The following is a 20,736-nucleotide window of genomic DNA, read 5'->3' on the forward strand; positions in this document are numbered from 1 at the left end:
AGGAGAAAAGCCTCCATGAAGCCTTAGAAGAGCAAGAATCTGAAACATCAGGGGCTCTTCCATTTTTGGGTTACCAGTAAGCTCCTTTAAAAATCCAGCCTCTCAACTGTGAAAGAGAATATCCACTGCTGCATTTGATGAGGTATAAACCAATTTAAATTAATTATTGTTAGCTGTTGTCCCATGGACACTTTTTCCCTAAGTTGTGTACCTGGCTGTGACTATGATGCCCCTGGTCCGGGGCTAGATCTCACTTTTTCTCCATCAGTACTGCCTACTTTTCTCCCTACTGCATGTGGAAAGGCTTGTTACCAGAAATACCATGTATTAGTTTGGGGAGGAACAGGGAGTTTCATGTGCATCCTGGCATTTAACCCATGTGACAGACCCAGACATTAAAGTGAGCAGTAGCTTTCTGTTACTGTCTCAAACTGTCCTTCACATGAGATGCCTTCATACGTATTTGAAAGCCCTATTATCTTTAAATTGCTTTTAGAGTAAGTCTCTGGGGAATTTACCTTTTCCTTTATCAGCATAAGATAGCAACCACTTAAGAAAGTAAACCTAACGGTGGTGAAGGCTGGAGACTCATGTCACCAGTGCCTACAGCCCTCAGGGACTGCGGTAAAGGGCGCATTACTTGGTTGCTGGTGCTCTTTTCTGTTACTGGGCCCACAGAGACACAGTGGCTGAAGAATACAAAGAGATTTAAACAGCTGATGCTAGTTTAGGTGCCTGGAGCCAGTGCTAAAGGGTTCATTTACGCTTTTCAAAATCACTGCTAAGCTGTAGCTCACTCTGGGAGGCACTGAAAAGCCTTCATTTCCATGGCTGGTCCCAGAGAATACCCCTACCTGGGGTTAGTAATGCTGACTACAGCAGAATGGGTGAAGCAGAAGCTTTTTTATACTAACTCTCCACACAGGAACTCACACTCTGCAGCATGCATTCAGCTTTACCTCTTGTCAAAGCGTTTCTGGATTAATTCTCCAGCTAGGCAAACTCACACTTGTGCCATCATTGCATGGAGCAGTTGGCACATGGTAGGATGACTAAAAGAGGACTTTAACCTGTCTTGCCAGAAGAGCTCAATAGTTCTTAGAAAATAATTATCTGGCTGGTCTAAGCATGCACAACATCGTTGTGAACAAGGTGCACAAACACTTTGGGTGCCACCAAGGAAATGAATTACTTTTTCCTCTCTTTCCTAGCTGTACTTGCCATGAGACAGCCTCTCTCACTTTTCTTCTCTTACTAGAGTTTCTGCAGTTTTAGGTTTAGGTATTTCTAAAATATTTTCCAAATTCTAGCAAAATTAATTGCTGGGAACAATAATAGCAAAAGTCAGTCTGCAAAAGTTAGAGACTATTAGTGCAACACAAACTTGGAACACCTCATTATCTGCATTCAGAATCTAATTCTAAAAGTCATGCTTACCCAATCAGAATAGAAAAATAATACCAGACGGCATATATGTCATTGCCACAAAGTGACAACAAACAATTAATAAATGCTTGAATCAAATTATTCATCAATAACCTAAGCTCCGTCAATTACTTGGACAAAAAATTCCTAATAATCCAGAGAACTAAAATAAAGCCTTTTTGATAGGGGACAAATGACAGAGAAAGGACTAGGGTTTTTTGTATTTCTGTCATAGGTGTTTCTCTTCATATGCTTGATGCCATGTATGTGTGTGTGTGTGTGTGTATCACACAGTAGTTTCGGATATTAAGCTTACAATTTAGGATTAGTTTCTTACCTAAAAAAATAGGATATTCCACTGGTTGGTTTGGGATTTTTTAAACGTATCCAGAGAATCAGTCCCAGTAAGAAATTATTTGGCAAGTCACTTGAATTTTTTGGTGATTAGAGGGTAAATTGTACACAAACTTATATAAAAGCTTATGTTCTGTGAGTTACTCCATGTGGCTTTAAAGAAAATAAAAATCTCAAACTTTATTTAACATGCAAAATGAGGTCATTGGCTAAGAATTATTGAGAAACCAATGGGAAGAGTCTCGTAGAAAAGTAACCTTTGCCTAGGATTCACTTTTGACAAGCGGTTCAAATTAGGGGAGAACACTTGGAACACCTAAAAATTACTGTCAAAAGTCTTCAGTAAACACAACTTTACATCACGCATGTTTTTAACCTCCTGACTCTTATCTGTTTGTGTTCTTTAAAGCAATGCCAGGGTCAGAGATGGAGATTGGTAGATGAGTTGTAGTATTACATCAAACAGAGCCTACATAAACATATACACTACTTTCACTTCATTGATGTCCCATGGCCTATACCAAAGCATTGCCTTGTTGATTGATACTGCCTTAAGGTATCATAACCAGTTCTAATGTACCTTCATTACATTTATATAAATGAAATATGAAGGGACTGATTTTTATGGGTCTACCTTTTGTGCAGAAGAACATCTGTTCACAAAGTCTGCTTCAGCAGAGTTTTAGGTTTCCTTGGTTTGATTTTACAAAAGACAGCAAGGGAAAAGGGGCTGGACCATCATTTAGAATTGACCTGCATAATCGTAAAGGAAACAAAACCAAACCACCTTCAAAATGTTTTATAATCTATGGGGTTTTTTGTTTATCTTTTGTTTATCTGACCGGATAAACTGAAAAATTCTGGCTTCTAAAAGGCTGCCAGTTGCTAGAAATTGCCTGGGCAGTTCAGATACTGCCAGCTGCCCCACAGCAAGGGAAAACATGCCAAAGACCTGAAAACACGATGGTGCTTTGGAAGAATGAGATTCTTCTGAAACTAATGGAAGTTTTGTGACATAGGCCTGTACATCAGACAAGGACTCTGTTCTTGCATTGTCTTTACCTAGTTACTTAAAAATGATGTGATGATTTTAAAAAATCCTTTTTAAAAGCATTTCACGTATATCAATAAAAGCTATTTCCTCTCAGTTTGTGTCCTGTTTTTTTAAAGACAGAAAAACTGCAGGCAGGACGGTGGCAGTCACTGTGGAGTACAGTCATTTCAGGGGCAAGTAGCTTATGTTAAGCAGTCAGTAGTAGAATGATCCTCAATTCTGTTCATACAAAGCTATCTAACACAGCAGAGAGACATACATAGATAAGTGAATGAATACATACATACACATATACAAATGCATATGAGCTCTTTGGGTCTTTGTCATTTTACAATTGGGTCTACTTTCCATTTGTAATTTTTTTTCATGTTTCTTCATGAAAGGGACTTTGTTGTGCATTGTTTTCTTTTTCTCTTTGAGGGAGGAAAGAAGACATTTCTGTATATTTTTCACCTCACATTGAATGATAACAGAATCGTGATTTTCTAAGACAGATGCACAAGAAAAAAATAGAAATTAAAGGGGGAAAAGAGCATTAAAGCTTGAAAAGTCCATCTGCAATGTAAAAATTGTCATGCCTTTGGTTTTCAGCCAAAGTTTGCTCCTAGTCAGACATGTGAAGGCCACAGAATTCTTTTAAAAATCTGTAAAATTAATTTTGTTTAAAATGCTTAAAAATGCTAGTGAGTTTCAAGGGCTGCCATCTTTTGTGTATCCAGATATAGATCCCTAAAACAACCTGAATTTAAAAAAAAAAAAAAAAAAATCAATGAAGTGGTTAAGTGAAAATGTCTCAAGTTGCAAAAGTCCGTAACCAATAAGAATACTTTTATGCACTGAGTTATGAATATAGGGAGTTAAAATGCACTACATTATAAAAAAAACCCCTTTGGCATCAATACCAGAAAAAGAAGAGTGAATAACAGAATGTTAAACAATGCTCTGCAGTTCTGTTTCAACCGTCTTTCACACAAGTGATGTATTTACAAAAGAGGAGAACTAAATGCAAAAAAAAACAACCAACAAAAATCGTGCTACATTAGATGACTTGACAGTGGAATTTGCTATTTCAAGCCCAGTACATACTGCAAATACCAGGACAAAATAATCTGTTCAGCACAGTGAAGTCTGAATACTTCTGCTTTTACTGTAGTGACAACCGCTGCATGCAAAGGAAAAAAAGATTTTTTTTTTTCCCCCAGGTGAAATATAAGGAGATGTATTGGGTAATATGACAGACAGAAAAGCAGGTATTTCATTTATTTCTGGCCTGCTTGACAAAGACTGTTTTCCCCCAAGTGCATGGTTTGAAGACTGACACTCCTCTCATCCCAGCAGCGGTAGCAAAACTGAGCCCAGGCGCGGGAGATCCCTACAGCTTCGGCTGCGCAGCCCCTCCCGGAGGTTAATGCAAGGACTCCTACGTGCATGTGTGCAGTGGTTACAGGATCCTGATGGCTTTATTACCCTTGGGGCCTCCTCTTTGGTATGTCAGTGTCCTCCTAACCTGCAGCCACATGATGAAAATTAAACAAGGCTTTGCTGCATTTGTTGCTGTGGAAATATGAAGTCAGTTGGTTGAGTTTCAGTGGGATTTCCCTCCTCCCCTTCCCCCCCCCCCCCTTTTTTTTTTTAAACATTTACATTTTTATCAAATGTCAAGAACAGGAGACAGGAGACATTTGTGACAGGCAAAAGGGGAGGGGATACCCCCCACTCACCCATTCCCCTCTGCCCGCTTCCCCTCCACCCCCACGACATTTTTCCTAGTTAACTGTGCTAGGGCAGAGAGGTGGGGGTGAGGGAATAAAAGCATTCCTGCATGTCTGGAGGAAAGAAAAAAGATAAAGGGGGAAAGTGAAAGGGGAGGGGAAGAGTGGTCAGGGACTTGAACCGCCAGTGAAATGATGCTTCTCCAGCCCTCCTGTTCAGATAATAGTTAACTCGGGGTTAAAGATTAATAGCCAGGCAAAGCACTGTATAAATGGCCCGGGCGAGCTGAATGTATGTGAACTGCCTGCCGCTCCTCAGCCTGCCGAGCTGCCCTCTCCGCGGTCCCTCCTCATCAGCGGCATGAGTAGCCTGCGGTCTCTGCTGCGCCGCTGCTGGCTGCCGTCCCTGCTGCTGCCGGCGCTCCTGGGCCCCCGCCTCGCCGCCGGGGCGGCCCTGCAGCCCATGCACTGCGCCCCGTGCACCCAGGAGAAGCTCGCCCTCTGCCCGCCCGTCGCGCCCGCCTGCCCGGAGACGGCCCGGCAGCCCGGTTGCGGCTGCTGCCAGACCTGCGCCCTGGGGCCGGGCCAGCCCTGCGGGGTCTACACGGCCCGCTGCCGTCAGGGGCTGCGCTGCCACGTCCCCGCGGGAGCGCCCCGGCCCCTCTCCGCCCTCATCCAGGGGCAGGGGACGTGCCTGCCCGCCAGCCAGGCCGGAGGGATGCGCACGGCGGAGGCGGCAGGTACCGTGGGACCGCGTCCCGCTCCGCGCCGGCGGGCCGGGGGGCTGCGCCGGGGAGCTGCGCCGGAGCCCCCGCCGAGGGGAAGGAGGGCGCGGCAGGCGGGGTGCGCCCGGGGCCGGCCAGGGCGCTGCGGGCGTGAGGAGCTCGGGAAAAATGAGCCGAGTGAGGCAGGCGTTCGGGAAGTCGGGAAGACGGGCTGCGTTTTCCAGGAAAACGCGCTCTGACCTGCGCGAGGGGAGACGCATCCTGGTGCGGAGCCAAGAGGTGTTCGCAGCAGGCTCTTACGCCACAGGCAGCAAGCAGGAAAACCCTAAAGCGTAGTGATGGGACGATGCACAGTAATCAGAGTAAGGTTTCTGGGAAGCTACAGACAGGTTTCCTTTCGTAGCAAAGAGTAACTAGAGTAGGACGAATGTTTTCTAGACTTCGTTTATGTCTCCAAAAGTCACGGTAGAGAATGAAAAGCCCTCAACAGGCTTTGTGCCTGGCTTCATTTCAAGAATAAAACGTATCTGAAGTAGCGCAGTGCTAGTCAAACTATCTCTGAGCAAAAAGACATCTCAAGCATCTTATGCTATGTGATGATCATGAACTTCTTCAGTGTTATTTCATTATTTTATAATTTGTTTATTATTTTCACCGCCGTTACTGCTATGTTCATGCAGTAGTGATTAAGGTAACTCAGCAGCATTACAAAAATAATTGTTGTTGACTCCAAATAACAATGGTCATTGGTGGCAGTAAGTGGTGTTTCTCATGTACTTGAGGTGGCCGGGAGGGGAAAGAAGCGACTAAACTGAGTGTTTAAGCCTTCTGCAGTTAAAAAGGTCTAGTATTTCATTGGATTTTATTCTTTCCTTGGTTTTATTCTTTCTTTCCCTCATCATTTTTTCCACCTTTCTTGAACACTGTCAAAGGGAAAAAACAGGTCATTTTTAGTCCATTGGCTGATTGTTTACAGCCTTGATCCAACAAGTTATTTAGAGTCATGTCAAACTTTTATCCCATGATAAGTCTCTGCAATTGCAAAGAGCTTCTGCTGCTTCCAGTGGGAGAGTTCACATGTGCTGAGTTAGGCACTGGCGTGTGGGCTATGATCAGGCAGATCCAAACAGTTTCTGCCATTCCCTGGTTATTTGATCCACTGCAGGCCAGTGTGAGCTGCTGCTGGCTCCTGTGAATTGCTACTGCCTTCTTACATGTGAGGCAAGCCATGGAACAAAGTACAGGATGCCATGGGATCAGGTCTGGACCAGCTCCTCTCCTGATTAAAAACTGAAACACATCATGCTGTCAAAAATCTCAATTCATTACAAGTTTAACTCCAGTCTTTCCTCATTTAGCAAAGTCTCTAAGACCCACTCTGGTCAAGAAAGTTTTTTCATTACTAACAGACTGGCTGCAGCTTCATCTTTGGGATTAGAGTGATTTTGAAGGATCATAAAATAACCAACTTGTTAGAGAACAGCTGATGTGTCCTCATATGAATTTGACAAAAGTTTCATTTGCTGTGCTGCACATGTAATTACTCCTGCAAAGAGCTACTGTAATGGCTCTGTCTTAGATATTACTTGTTGTTGACTCTTCTTCTTTTTCTTTACCTTTTTAACTTGGAGAAATAAATGCAAAAGTTCACTGAAGATGTTCACCTTAGTATCATTCCTTTCCAGACTCTATCGAACCTGAGGATATGCCTTTGGAAAGCACTGAAATGACACAGGATCAGCTGCTGAACTATCAGTTGATGTTTCCCATAGGCCAGGACAAATCTATCCCCTGGAATGCCATCACTGCATATGAAAACATGAAAGCAAAGAGACTATCTGAACTCAGGAAATGGAAAGAGCAGGTGGGTATTCTTGGCCAATCTTTCAGAGACCATTTCAGTAGATGCTGTTGATTCAGAACACAAAATGAAAATCTGCATTAAATTCTAGCAGCAACACTGGGATGTCAGTATTTTGGGTAGCCAGCAAACAGACTTTTGGAATGCCTTCATCAGATGCTTGAGGAACAGGTAAAATGGCAGGAGCGATAAAAACAGGCATGCATCAGATATGTCCTATACGGATGCCATGCAAAGGCTGAATCTGTCTCTTCATTTACTATCAGATTATAACATGGGCCCTTAATTTCCAGGAGCCCATATTAAAATCTTGGTCTCCTTTTGTGTTTTAGTTAAAAAATAAAAGGCATTTGCCAGTGGTCCAATGCTCAGTGAATTAAAAGGGAATCCTTACATGCAGTTATTGATGAAACACCAATGCAAACCAATACGTGTTTCCTTCTGATCACAAGGAAACGCTATTAAGTTAATGCATGTAAAAAGACAGAAAACTCTGTAATTAAAGTAAGCTTTGACGCTGAAAAATCACAGTGGGTAATGGGGGTGTGGGGCCTTTGCAAGCAGGTCCATGTTCCACTTGAGGGCACCAGAGAACCACAGTTAGACCAGTCCCAAGCAGCCAGCACACCCACAGCACGGAGATGAATTAGAATTGGGCACCACAGAAACACAGTTTTGTAATGGTCACAGGCAAAATGAAAAATAAAAAAGCAAAAACCTAATAACCACCACCCCACCCTAGGAAACCTCATTACACATCCAGAGCAGGACTTAATCACTGATTTAGTTTGAACTATTATACATAGGTGCTGTTAGTTCCAGCTCTGATTTTTAGGTTTCTGCGTTTCTCACCCAGAGCCACAGATAAACTCGTTGACTTGAATAGGATCACTTATGTGAGGAGCTGACATAGGGAGGTCTTGCAAAAGCAGAGGGTATGATTATTTTCACTCTAAAGTAAAAATATCTGTTCAGTCACTTCTCCTTCCCTTTCACTCATTTAAACATGTTAGGTACTATTTATATGCGGCAATTGTGACTTTGAAAAAGGAAGTGAGCAAATTGTGAAAATAGTGAATATTGCAAACAGTTCCTCATCTGCGGTTCCAGGCACTTTGAGTTTGGGTCTCAGAGTCACAGGGGTGCTCTCTATTCTGCTTTGGTAACAGCGCTGTCCTGTACAAAAGATAACAAACATTCAGATGTTTGTTCTTGCACCGTCTATATATGTCTTGCACCTATTCTCCATACATCAACAGAGCACAGGGCCATGGCAACCCAGAAAACATGGCTAGTCTCACGTACACCAGCCTCCTAACATGCACCTCCCCATAATAGGAGAGATTGTACCCTCTGAGCAGTAATGTGTTTACTTAGTACAGGTTAAATTTCCTTGTGTGGCAATTTAAGGACTTAAATCCTCATGTTTCTAAGGACAGAAAATACCTCAAAGAATAAAAACAAAGTCCTGAGACACCAGAGTTTTCTGGCTGTGCTCCTAGTGAAACAAGTAAAAACTACATGCAAAGCAGCCTGGTGCAGATTTCATGACTACTAAGTATTTTCAACTTTTTCTAGCTTTATACTGATCACTTTTTGCTTAGTTGGTTTCTTTGTGATTTTGTCGTGGTTTAGCCCCAGCCAGCAGCTAAGCACCACACAGCTGCTCGCTTACTCCCTCCTGGTGGGATGGGGAAGAGAATCAGAAGAGTAAAAGTGAGAAAACTCATAGGTTGAGATAAAGACAGCTTAATAGGTAAAGAAAAGCCACGCACACAAGCAAAGCAAAACAAGGAATTCATTCACGGCATCCCATCGGCAGGCAGGTGTTCAGCCATCTCCAGGAAAGCAGGGCTCCATCATGTGTAATGGTTACTTGGAAAGAAAAACGCCATCACCCCGAATGTTGCCCCTTCCTGCTTCTTCCCCCAGCTTTATATGCTGAACATGACATCATATGGTATGGAATACCCCTTTGGTCAGTTGGGGTCAGCTGTCCCAGCTGTGTCCCCTCCCAGCTTCTTGTGCACCCCCAGCCTGCTTGCTGGTGGGGTGGGGTGAGAAGCAGAAAAGGCCTTGACTGTGTGTAAGCATTGCTCAGCAGAATAGGAAAACATCTCTGTATCATCAACTCTGTTTTCAGCACAAATGCAAAACATAGCCCCATACTAGCTACTATGAAGAAAATTAACTCTATCCCAGCCAAAACCAGCACAATGACTAATAAGTATTTTCAGCTTTTTGCTAGTTTTATACTGATCACTTTTTGTTTAGCTGGTTTCTTTGTGATTTTGGTATTGACAACATTTGCATGGTATTCCTGCAGGGACCTTGTCAGAAGGAGCTCTACAGAGCCCTGTATAAATTGGCAAAGGCGCAGCAGAGAAGTGGAGGGGAGATTTACAAATTCTACTTGCCCAACTGCAACAAGAACGGATTTTACCACAGCAAACAGGTACGTGCCTTTTCCCCTGTCTGCTCACAGCAGCACTGCAACTTGCCTGACACAGCCAACTCTTTCATAGCCCTCTGCTCCCAAACTCACAAGTTTGCAGCTGCTGGAAAAGCAGGTTGTGAAAATGGGGATACTTAGTAGTGGGAGCAGATGGTTTGCTCCTCTTCTCTTAAAAGTGAGCCGCATGCTGTGGGCTGACAGCAATGGAGGCAGGAGTCTTTTCCATTCACAGAACAGGTGCACACAAGGCCTTCTCCAAAATCTTTTAACCCTGTCTGCTCCCAGGCCAAATCAAGATCCATGTACTTGATTTGTTAGCATATTCCCAGTTGACATTAATTTGTAATGTCCACCATACTGCCTGCAAAGCCCATCAAATATATAATAATCACTATGGAGAAAGGAGGCTCCCAGCTCCCAGGCAGTGAAAAATTTACACAGGCAGTGAAAAAACTCTCTGGAGCAAAATTAGCCTTCTGAAAGTAGAACGAAAATACTGATTTATGCTGCCTATGGATTATGTTATATGCTCATTTCCATTATAGCCTCAAAAAAAGCCATTGCAAGTTACACAGAGAGTAATCTGCAAACTAAAGCTCCAAACCTCAAGCCACACCCTTGTAACCACAGGTCATGCACGCAAATTTAGTAGGTCTGCATAAACCTGTGTCACCAAGACTCCTTGTTTTTGGGCATGGCACCACTGTGTGATTCACATACATTGTGACCTGGGATCTAATTAGGCACGCACAGAAATCTGTTTAACCCCCTCCCCAAGAAAAAAAACCACCCTATTTGCCTCTTTGCGTGAAGCGCCAGACCGTCCAGTCAGCTGTCACCCTACCAGCTTGTATATTCTGCCTTCCTTCAGTTTCTCATGCTGGATGATATTGCTGGTTTATACTGCTGTTTACCAAGAAGTGGGCAAACTGTTTTACATCTGAAGTTGCTGTTGTGGTAGCTGAGCTTGGGTCATGGCTCCCTAACCAAGCATGTTGGTCAGAGGCTTCGTCAGAGCAGGGACCACCACATTCAAAACAAGTCTGTGCACGGCAGGTCTCCACCTTCTGATCCTAGTTCTGTCCAACACCTCTACTTACAGTATCTCACAGGTAATCTTCTGCTCACAGTTACTTATCGTGGGTTTTGTTTTGCTGATAATATTCTAGTGTGAAACTTCACTGGATGGAGAGTCTGCTGGATGCTGGTGTGTCTATCCAAAAAATGGAAGAAGAATTCCTGGTTCTCCAGAAATTAAAGGAGACCCTGAATGCCAACAGTATCTCAGCTCACAAGAATAAAACTAAACACATTAATTCACACCAAGTTTTCTGTGGGGCCTGATCTAGTCAGGAGACATTTCAGTCAGGAGCCATTTCAGTAAGGTAGTTTGGTGCACCTGATTTTCAGCATTTGAGTAACCCCATGAAGTAGGTTTTTTACTGCACTGGGATTACTCAGATGCTGGAGTGACAGATATGAGCAACTGCAAGATCAAGTCCTACAGTCTTGTATATTTTGTTTGTATAATATTATAGATAACCTCATATGTAAAGCTGTTGAATTATTTATTTCACAGTACGTGTATTTTTGTCTCTGTGTGTTGTTACTAATTTATATCCTCAAACACTTCATAACTTTATATGTAAATACTTAATATTATTGCTCTTAAATGTATGCATCTTATGTTGGAGGAATGTTGCTACTTAAAACTTCCAATGGCATAACTCTATTGGGAAAATGGCTTGTAAACTTGCATTTTTGTACTATGTATTTATAGACATAAAACTGAATTTAAAAAAATAGCTTTCAGTAGAGAACATGCTAAGAAACTTATTTAAAACCTGTTTTGTTTATGTATCATGTTGCTTTTGCACCTCTGTTTCAATGTCAAGCTGTTTCTTAAAAAAGAAGGTCTAAACCTTGGTTATATACTGAAGCTCCTGATGGGACAGTATTTGTTTCTATTTTCTAAACATATGCACCGGATAAATAGCAAAACACAACAGGATATTCTGTGCCACCTTTGACAGGTGTAAGTTGTTCACATGTTGACATTGTCATGTTATTTAAGATGAGCTATTAAATAATGTCTTCTACACTGTCCCGGTCTCTTGCTTTCTGTATGTTCCTGTTCAGCAGTCTGACCTCGTCAGGACAGCGCAGCGGTGGGTGGGAGCATAGAAGAAAACATGCCTCTTGCAAATCTGCCTTCTGAACTCCTAGCTCCATTTTCCTGCAATGAGTTTTCTTCTTTTGCTCTCCCCACCCCGTTCCCCTTCTCCTGTCCTCTCCAATCCCAGCTGTGCTCTGCAAGCCTTTGCCTTGGGCAAAGCAGCAGCCTCCAAGGGAAGTTATTAAAAGGTTTTCTGGGTAGGAAAGCTGGATGCCTTTCTCCGCTCAAAAGCCCAAGGCAGCAGTATTAGTGCATTAAAAGATAACATCGAGACTAGAAAGAGCCATTTCCTGCACAGAAAGTTAGAGGTTATAAAAGGGAGGCTGGGGAAAAGCCCAGCCTTACTTTTTTTGCTGAAAGCAGAGAAGAGGGTCCCCTTGGCTTGGGATGCAATCTCCCTCCCTCCCGGTCATGTTCATTTGACTTAGTGGTTGCAGAGAAGAGAAGAGGCAACTGGCTGCCCTGCTGGCTTCAAGCTGGTTTTGTCCATGGAGAAACTGGCGTGGGACTTAGCAAGTCCCAGAGGTGGAAACAGGCTGCACCAACACTGCTTGAGAAAACAGCCTGAAAGAGAGTAATAACATTTTCTAAGAGCCTGGCAGGAGGGAAACTCGGCATAAAATCCTCCTGCCGTTTGTTGGCACAAGCTTTGGATTTTAAATGGGAGCAGGAAGCGGCTTGTAGAAACTGCAAAGCCAAAGCATGGAGATCTCTGCTCTCCATATCACGGTTCTTTAGCACATCACACGTGCTTGCTATGTTGGCTGTATTTGCATGTCAATGTCAGCAGATCCAACTGGGGTCTAATAAACTGCTCCAGAGTTAAAAGTATGGATAGACTACTGAGCTTCTTTGTAGAGTGTTTTGTGGTCTTCCCAAGGAAAGCACTGCAAAAGCAGTTGATGGCATTGGTATTATAAATAATTAACGTCTAACCTCCCTGTAATGAGCTACAGTGAGACCTGGCTAAAACTGTGTTACAACACTGCATTCACTGTGTCAAAATGCTTGGCAATCATTGTATTAAAATAATGAAGAAGCGACAAATTTGGGCAGAATCTTCTTTCATGGAGTCTACCCAGCACTGAACAACTGTCATGCAGCATTGCCAAGGGAAAATGGTGAACAAAGGAGGGGAAATCATATACTCATAGCTACAGCACACAGTTAAGAGCTCTTTGATTGCTCTCACCCCATTGACCTTGTGTAAAGGTTGATCTCTAAAGAGCAGAAATCGGTTATTTTTATTGGGATCGTTATATGTATAGGGGAAATTTTCATCACATTAGTAGTTATTAATAGCACAGTCTATTTGCAGTATAGCAATCCAGTGGACAGCTATTTCCAGTGTTTTGCAGGGTGGCAGGTTCTCATCCTAGCTGCAAGAAATTAGAGTTTTTAACAGGGACATGGTTTTAGGAGAGCTCTTTCCTTTAAATGTTAAGTACCAGGAGCAGAAGTTGCTTTGTACAGCATTCAGGCATGACAGGCTAATTTCTCAGAGGGGTTTAGCTCCTTGCCTCCCACTGAAAGCAACAGGGGATGGGTGCCTCCTTATCTGCAATCTGGCCTCTTGTGACATCTTGCCAGGACTCACCAGGACAGACTTCTGCTGAGCCTCACTGGGATGGGCTGACTTGGGCCAGACTTTTCCACATACTGGGATTAAGACTAATGCAAGGAGGGAAAGAAGGCAAATTTTATCTCCCCTATCACAGCGCTGCTAGGACTTTGGAGTACATTTAGGCCACAGATGTCACATGTTGTGATTTGTCCTGATTTTTATGATCAGCCTCAGTAACAGGGTGAAAAATCAAAGGTCTGTAGTTTGTTTTGGTTATTCTTTTCTGTTTGTGTTTTTTTGTTGTTGGGTTTTTTTTGGGGGGGGGTTGGCATGTGTCAGTGGGCAATCCTGGCTTCAGTGTGTGCCTGCTGCAGTGGTCCCACCTGTGCTGGCAAGCCAAGCCTAGTGGGAATGAATGGGGAAACAGGGAAGGTGCCACAGGATGCTCTTAGCAGCTCGGGTCACCTGGTGTGCAGCTGGATGTGTAAAGGGGATGTACTGTTCCTCGTTATTTCAGCTCCCTCCCTTCACGCCCTCTTGCACTCCTTCTACCCAACCTAAAAAAATTAATTGGTGGAAAGGTCTTAGGCGAGCATCTGTAAAGTTTTGTTCACGTTATCTGAGAACCCTACCTACCCAGTTTATGTTTCTTCCTGCCAAAATGCTGCCAGGTTTGCTGCAGCAGGGTTTGTTCCAGCCATGCCTTCTCCTGCCCCTGGCCTACTGCCAGCTGCAAAATGCTCATAGCACAGAGATGAGGTCACTGCCCTCTGCACTTCATTTTGTACCCTCCTTTTCCCCTAAAGCTGTCCAAGACAACCTACAGTCACCTGGTACTGGGCTCTGCTCATACTGAGTCAGTTCGGCTCTTCACTTTGGGGTACAGCAGAGACACATTCAGAGGTGAGGGGAGAGAAAGAAGGAGAGAAAGAAAATGGGGGTGGAGGGCAGCCAACACTAATACTGAAAGCTCATCACCATCTCTGTCACTCGTCTACCATAAGAACACTTAAGCAGGGAACAGCTTTCTACAGACCCAGCCCAAAACATGATCAGATACTAAGCACATCAAGATTTAGCCTTTTGCTTTCCAAAACCAATATATTCCTTTGACCTTGCACTTGCTAGTGAGAGTCCTAAACACATCACAAAATAAAAAAGCAAACAGAAAATGTGTCACACATAGCTTGCTTTCCCCAAAGGGAAGAAAAGTGGGATGGAAAGGAATGGCGCATGGCAGAGGCTTGTCACAGGATTTACTGCACTCCTGGAAACCACTCAGCTCCCATAGCGTCAGACACTACATGGGAGCCCCAACAAAATACTAAAACAGAGCAGTTTTTTTCTGAAAAGTCAGAACCAAAGATGTTTGTGCTTTACCAGCAGTCTAGCAGCACTGACTCTGCAGAATTAGAAATGTTATTTTTCTGCCCACATCCCTGCCTTGCTATTGCAGAACACCAATGTCTAATCCCCACCCAACCCATAATAATAATAATAATTAATAATAATAATAAAAAGTATATGTAAAAAAAAAAGATCCAAGTGACTCATTCCAAGCTAGACTCTCAGACCATGCTGCACGTCAAATGGACAAGTCCTATCTCTACCTTTAGACAACACCTTTGAAGTGGGTCTACTTTTCCTCAGCTATCACTTCACTGATAAACCACTAGCCTAAACAGCCTCCCCAGGCTGCACTGATGACAGGTCCCAGGCTTTCTATTTGCTGACACATTTTGTATTTATGGACCAACTATTTTATGCATTTGTTGTACATTGCATCAAGAATCAGGCAGGGATTCAGACCGAAACCACCACAGGAAACTGGAGTATGAGCATCTTAACAAACGCCTAATTATGTTTAGCACATTTGCCGCCTTTAAGACTTGGGTAGATGGTATATAGTGAGTAACAAGAGCAGAGCTGGGGCAAGCGGAAGGCTTCTCTTACTGACATGTCACCCTATATTACTTAGTCACATTTAGATAAAGGCAGGAGGGGACAAAGAAGGGAGAGGATCTGCTGGGAGCACAGCAAGTTAGTTCTGTATTACCAGAAAGTACCAAAAACAACAGCAGTGGAGCAGGAGCCCAGACATACCAGCACTTGCACTCTGAGTAATGAAAACAGCTCTGACGATAGCTCTGTCAACAAATAAGGGCTTTATTTTATTTTCCCTCCTTTCCACCTCCCTTGACCTACCTCCTCCCCCAGGGTGCAAAGTTCATCTGCAAGTAGGCTACTGCGAGGGCCCAGGGAGAGGGGCAACCTCCTGCGGGAAAGACATGGGAGCGAGGGTGCTTGTGGACGTTGAAGTAAGATAAAATGAACAAATCTAAACTTAGCCTGTTCCAGATCTTGGCTGTTTCATTTTGCAAAACTTTCTGCTCGCCTTTTTATACTCCATGTTGGATTATCACCTCTGAGTGGCAGTAGGGGCAGCCCAGCAGAGACAAGGGCACGCTGGGGAAGGCAGGGCTTCACACATGCTTGGCTCCTTGCTGCTTCCTTACAAACCAGGTTTCCCAGCAGGGACTGTGCCTGGCCAGCAGGCACAGCTGTTCCAGCAGAGCTTCCCTGCTGCAGTTCTGCCATGCAGAACACAGCACAGGCAATCTTCCTCTTGCTCTCAGTATCCTCCAACTGCTGTTAAGCTAACAAAGAGCCTCCCATTTGTGCCTGCGCTGAGGTTTTTAATTGCATAATTATGCCAGTGGTGACGTGTGACTTTTTTCTCTCTCGCTGACGGTGCTTTGTAGTTCAACAGGCTGATGTGTAGATGCTGAGGTTCCTTGGAAAAGCATCTTAGTGTGGGATGTCTCTGGAGGCCTAGAGCAAATGCTGGCTATATCATCATCTTCTTTCATATTTTCTTTTTGCCTGCAGCTTGTGTTTATTGCTGCTTCAGCAGCTGAGCCCTCACCATTTAGCCCCAGCAAGGGAACAGAAAAAGAAGAGCAGCAACATGTCGCTGGTAGCAGCTGTGGAAATGTATGGCAGGATCTGAGGGCTGAAGGTTGCATGTGGCACCCCTGTGATAAACCAATAATCAACTTTTCAAGCTCAGTCAGTTAGGTCTTTTCTACTAGGTGCAAGTTATGTGATATGTAGCAGATGTAGCAAACAAGTCTTCACCTTGAATATTCTGTGTGGCATAAGCAGGCAAAAATAGGCTCTGCTCTCCAGTTGCAGGGAGTGAGAGAAATGCACACTCAGCCTGGCTCTTATAAGCAAGTCCCTTCACTACCCCACTTTTGGAAGGTCTTACCACACATGGTTCTCGGAAGCAGTCCTTCTCAACAACATTTTCTTCAGCTTCACAGATTTTTCTGGGGGAAATCTCAGCTGCTCTCTGCAGCAATAACTTTGCTGCCTTTCTTTGCATCCCCACGCATGGAGAGAGTGGTGGGGTGAAATTAGCCATGACAGAGAAAGGCTCTTAAGGAATTTGGATAGGTCAGCAGAAGTGGAAAGCCAGGATACATATTGCAGCAGGACACGCATTCTGCAAGGATAAACTGAGATTTGCAGCATTACTCTTTGCTTCTGCTAATACCTGGTCTCCAGTTTTGTTCAGCTGGAACTTTCAATCTTGAAGTCATTTGCATTTTTAACGTATGTACAGGGCAAAGGCAAAAGCAAAGGTTTTTATAATGGGATTTTCTCTAAGGCTGGAGTATATGCTTCTACAGCTGCAAAATCTGAACTGGATAGAATGCAGAGTTTTAAACCCAAAACTTCTTCTGGTGAACAACAAATTTGCACTACTTAACATTTTACCAGGAAACTTCCTTTTCAGCAGATTTTGTCATTGATTTTGTCAATCAATGCGTTGTATAACATAGACAATTTCATGCACTGGAACTCCAGACACCAAGCTACCACATCCTGACAGGGTCATAGTATCACAGGATGGTTGAGGTTGGAAGGGATCTCTGGAGGTCATCTGGTCCAACCCCCTTTTGCTCAAGCAGGGCCACCTAGAGCCGGTTGCCCAGGACCATGTCCAGATGACTTTTGAATATCTCCAAGGAGGAAGACGCTAAAATCAAATGAAGGTTACATACTTTCCAGTTGGAAGAAGATACCCAGGTCCACTGGACATACCAAAACACTTCTTTCTAATGGCCTTAAACAAAATTAATTTTCCACACTTGCAGATGAAGGCATTACTGATACTGACCGCAAAAAGCTTGGCCTTGGAATACTCCGATACCTTTTTGGATCTTATTTTTGGATCTCTCAGAAAAAAAAAGAGGGAGTGAGGGAAGAAAAAGGGGTCCTTTCTAATGTAGGAAGCAAGCATATTCTTCTGACAGAAATTAATAGATGTGAAGAGTTCTTAATGGCTCAGCAGGACCACATACAAAACAGCTACCCATATAAACATTTCATTTTGAATACTAATATGCTTTGGCATGCAGGAAAATTGCTCAGCACTTTTCGTACTTTAAATATAATTCCTATTGCTAATTCGTAAAACCTCTGTGGAGCCATCCTTGCTCGTACAGTTTTAGAGAGTGACTAGAGATACCAAAAAATGATTTCCCAAAAGATTTGCAAAACCATTACTTAAATTTAGGGCTCAGTTCAATAAAGAATTACGCTGTGTTAAGGTTTCTGTGGAATTTAGTCATAAAAAGTTCAGACTGTACTAAAAACTAATTAATTCTGTGGTTTTGGTATTCATTGAAGTCTCCTTCCCCTGTGCACAAATAGCTAACATTATGCCCTGAAGGGCGTGCATGCCAAAAAGGTGGAAAAGGATATTCTGAGTTCGAAAGACTATAGCACAGTAGGTCTATTAAAAAGGCAACTTTCTCAAATAGTTTGAAAGATAATAGAGCTGCCTGCAGGCAGCTGTAACTTGCATTCTGGTCAATTATAGGCATTTATGCAACTCCTTCTTACACACTGGTTAAAATAAATACTTACCACATCAATCTGGGCTACATATGGTACCCATAGCATCTAGAGATGAAATATGCTCAAAAAGAAATTAGCAACTTTTGCAGTACATGCATTAAGCTTTTATAGTGTCTTCCCATGCAAACGTGTAAATAATGTTACCAGTTACAAGGATTCTTCTGAGACTTCATAACGTTCACCCAGATCACCCAAGATTCTTGAAAGAGCTTGTTAAAAATAAGAAAAAAGCTGAAAAATGTTCACTTAAAAAAATAAACCACCTGAGCTGAAGGAAGTGAAGGCACCAAAACAGGAGGTGTTTTTCTAATGCACTGGCTCCATTTCTGCTACCAAAAACAAAGTCCTCCACTCATCGCAGCTCTTAGCAGGAAACGTTTCTAACCTGTGCGTGAAGGGAGATCTTCCCCTGAACTGATACTGACCCATACATTTGCTTCATGCTGCCCACATTCTGCTGCTTCGATGTAGCCCACAAATATTTTTGTTTGAATTGCAGCCTGGCTCCCATAGCCATGAGAAAAATCTTTGAATGACAAGTAACTTGTGTATTGAATTGAACCCTTGTCTTCATAGAAATAGGAATGTTAAAAAAACAAAAAGGAAAAAGCCACCGAGTTTCTTCATTTTAAAGAGGGAATATTTTGGGGGGGCAATAATGTTATTTTGCATTTCATACCAAGAATGCCAGCTGCCAGGAACATCAGACAGACAATGGGAAGCATCCAGTACTAGTGCAAGCAACTGTGCTTGTAAGAAATATCTAAAAGGCACCTTCTGAAAAAGGGGGATCTTTAAATTACAGGTGAGATTTTTCTTTTTGCCTATTTTTGGCACATTATTGGTTTTAAAGACATCGGTTGGAAGCAAAATAACGAAAACTGACTTGCACAACCACACAATTCTTTTTTTTTCCCTTATGGCTGTAGGTCTTCTGTGTTACATACCAAAGACCATTAGTACCACAAAAGGAGCTGAATGCAATTTCTTAAATAATTCATGTGACAGATTGTTTGCTTGAATCAGTTTGCATTCCTTGAGATGTAGTATTTTTTTTTAAATAAAGTCGGTGCTCTGCACAGATTAGAGAATTTAGTATCACTTAAGGACCTTTACTAGCCAGCTGCTTCTATATTTATTTGTTTTTAATGATAGGGCAAAACATGGAAAGCTTAAAAACTTGACAAAATACACCAATCAGAAATACTGCCACAGAACTTTTCTTGCATTCTGACAAAATGTGGCTTGCAAGGCAGCTATCCACTGTTTTTGGTGAGAAGCCGCTTTTTCAGAAGGCTCAAGAGATAGCAATTAAAAAAAAAAAGGTGAAATACTAACTCACTTTCATGAATCTAACTCTTATTTTCATATCTATGGTTACATGCCCAAATATTGGTGTATATATAACTTTTTTCTTCCTTCTATGAAATTATTTGAAAGGAACTGGTTTACAACTTTAAAAAAGAAAAAAAAAAAAGCCCAGCATTTATTTTTTTGCCAAAAAATCTTTGCAGGCATTACACTTGCATTAGCAGTAAAAATATTGCAATAAATCTTCACCTCACAAAGCCTTCTGTAACCATGTCAGGAAATCTGTATTAGCCTGGAGTAAGCATCACTTCACATATACTTTTCCTACTCTAAGGTTAAAAAATTTGTTTTAATGATGATGTGAACTCATTTCATTAGATAGAAATTCAGAACATGTGCAGAATGCACACAGGGCTGTTCAGCTAATACATTTCAGGGTAAAACTTTAAACATCTGATTTACGGTGATTGGCTCGCTCAATCCTGGCAAGCTGCATATCCAAACCTTTCCATGTCAGAGTTTCAAGACATTTGCCATTGCTGGTAGGAACAAAGGTGGTTGTAATTTATGGTGCGGGAGAGAAACAGGCTCCTCAGCCCTGCAGTCTCCCCTCCATCAGCACAACCCCTGGCCCCATCAGCTGAAAATCCACTGCCCTCAGTCTCCATAGAGTTCCCAACCCAACAGGAAATTACAGTGTTGATGGTTTCTTTTTTCTACAGTGACATCAAACATTTATAGTGACACATATAAGAATATATTATATATTTATATAAATATATAAAATATTTATATAAAATATATAAATAAATACATATACAAAATATGGCATTACTTTCCAGAGAGATGTTACATTTCACAGGCCACCTTTCCTTATCCAGGTTTCACTGTCATACAGAATTTGTCATGAAGTTCAGTAAACAATCAGCCGCAAAAAAAAAGTTGCCAAAGTCTTCCTTATGTGAAAGCATCACATACCAGAACAAAACCAAATCACTTCTCTTCTGATTAAAAGGACATATAACGTCATGGCAGACAGTTGGTTTAAATATTTAAACCCAATGGTTCTTATTCTATGCTTAGATACAGGCAAATCATTTCTACCAAAGTCAAAGCAAGCAACAATCGTGTGTAGCATAAATGAAGCGCAGGGGTCTCAACACCTGGGTC

At 42.5% G+C, this 20,736-nt stretch overlaps 1 protein-coding gene across 1 annotated transcript; it reads left to right on the forward strand.

Moving 5' to 3' along the window:
* Positions 1-4,906: 4,906 nt before the first annotated feature.
* On the forward strand, positions 4,907-10,887 carry IGFBP1 (insulin like growth factor binding protein 1). The gene is made up of 4 exons (XM_075706203.1): positions 4,907-5,285; positions 6,956-7,134; positions 9,458-9,586; positions 10,756-10,887. Exons 1-4 carry the CDS (start codon positions 4,907-4,909, stop codon positions 10,885-10,887), a joined length of 819 nt encoding a protein of 272 aa, XP_075562318.1.
* The last annotated feature ends 9,849 nt before the right edge of the window (positions 10,888-20,736 follow it).

This window comes from Pelecanus crispus, chromosome 2, assembly GCF_030463565.1.
Source record: "Pelecanus crispus isolate bPelCri1 chromosome 2, bPelCri1.pri, whole genome shotgun sequence".
NCBI lineage: Eukaryota > Metazoa > Chordata > Aves > Pelecaniformes > Pelecanidae > Pelecanus > Pelecanus crispus.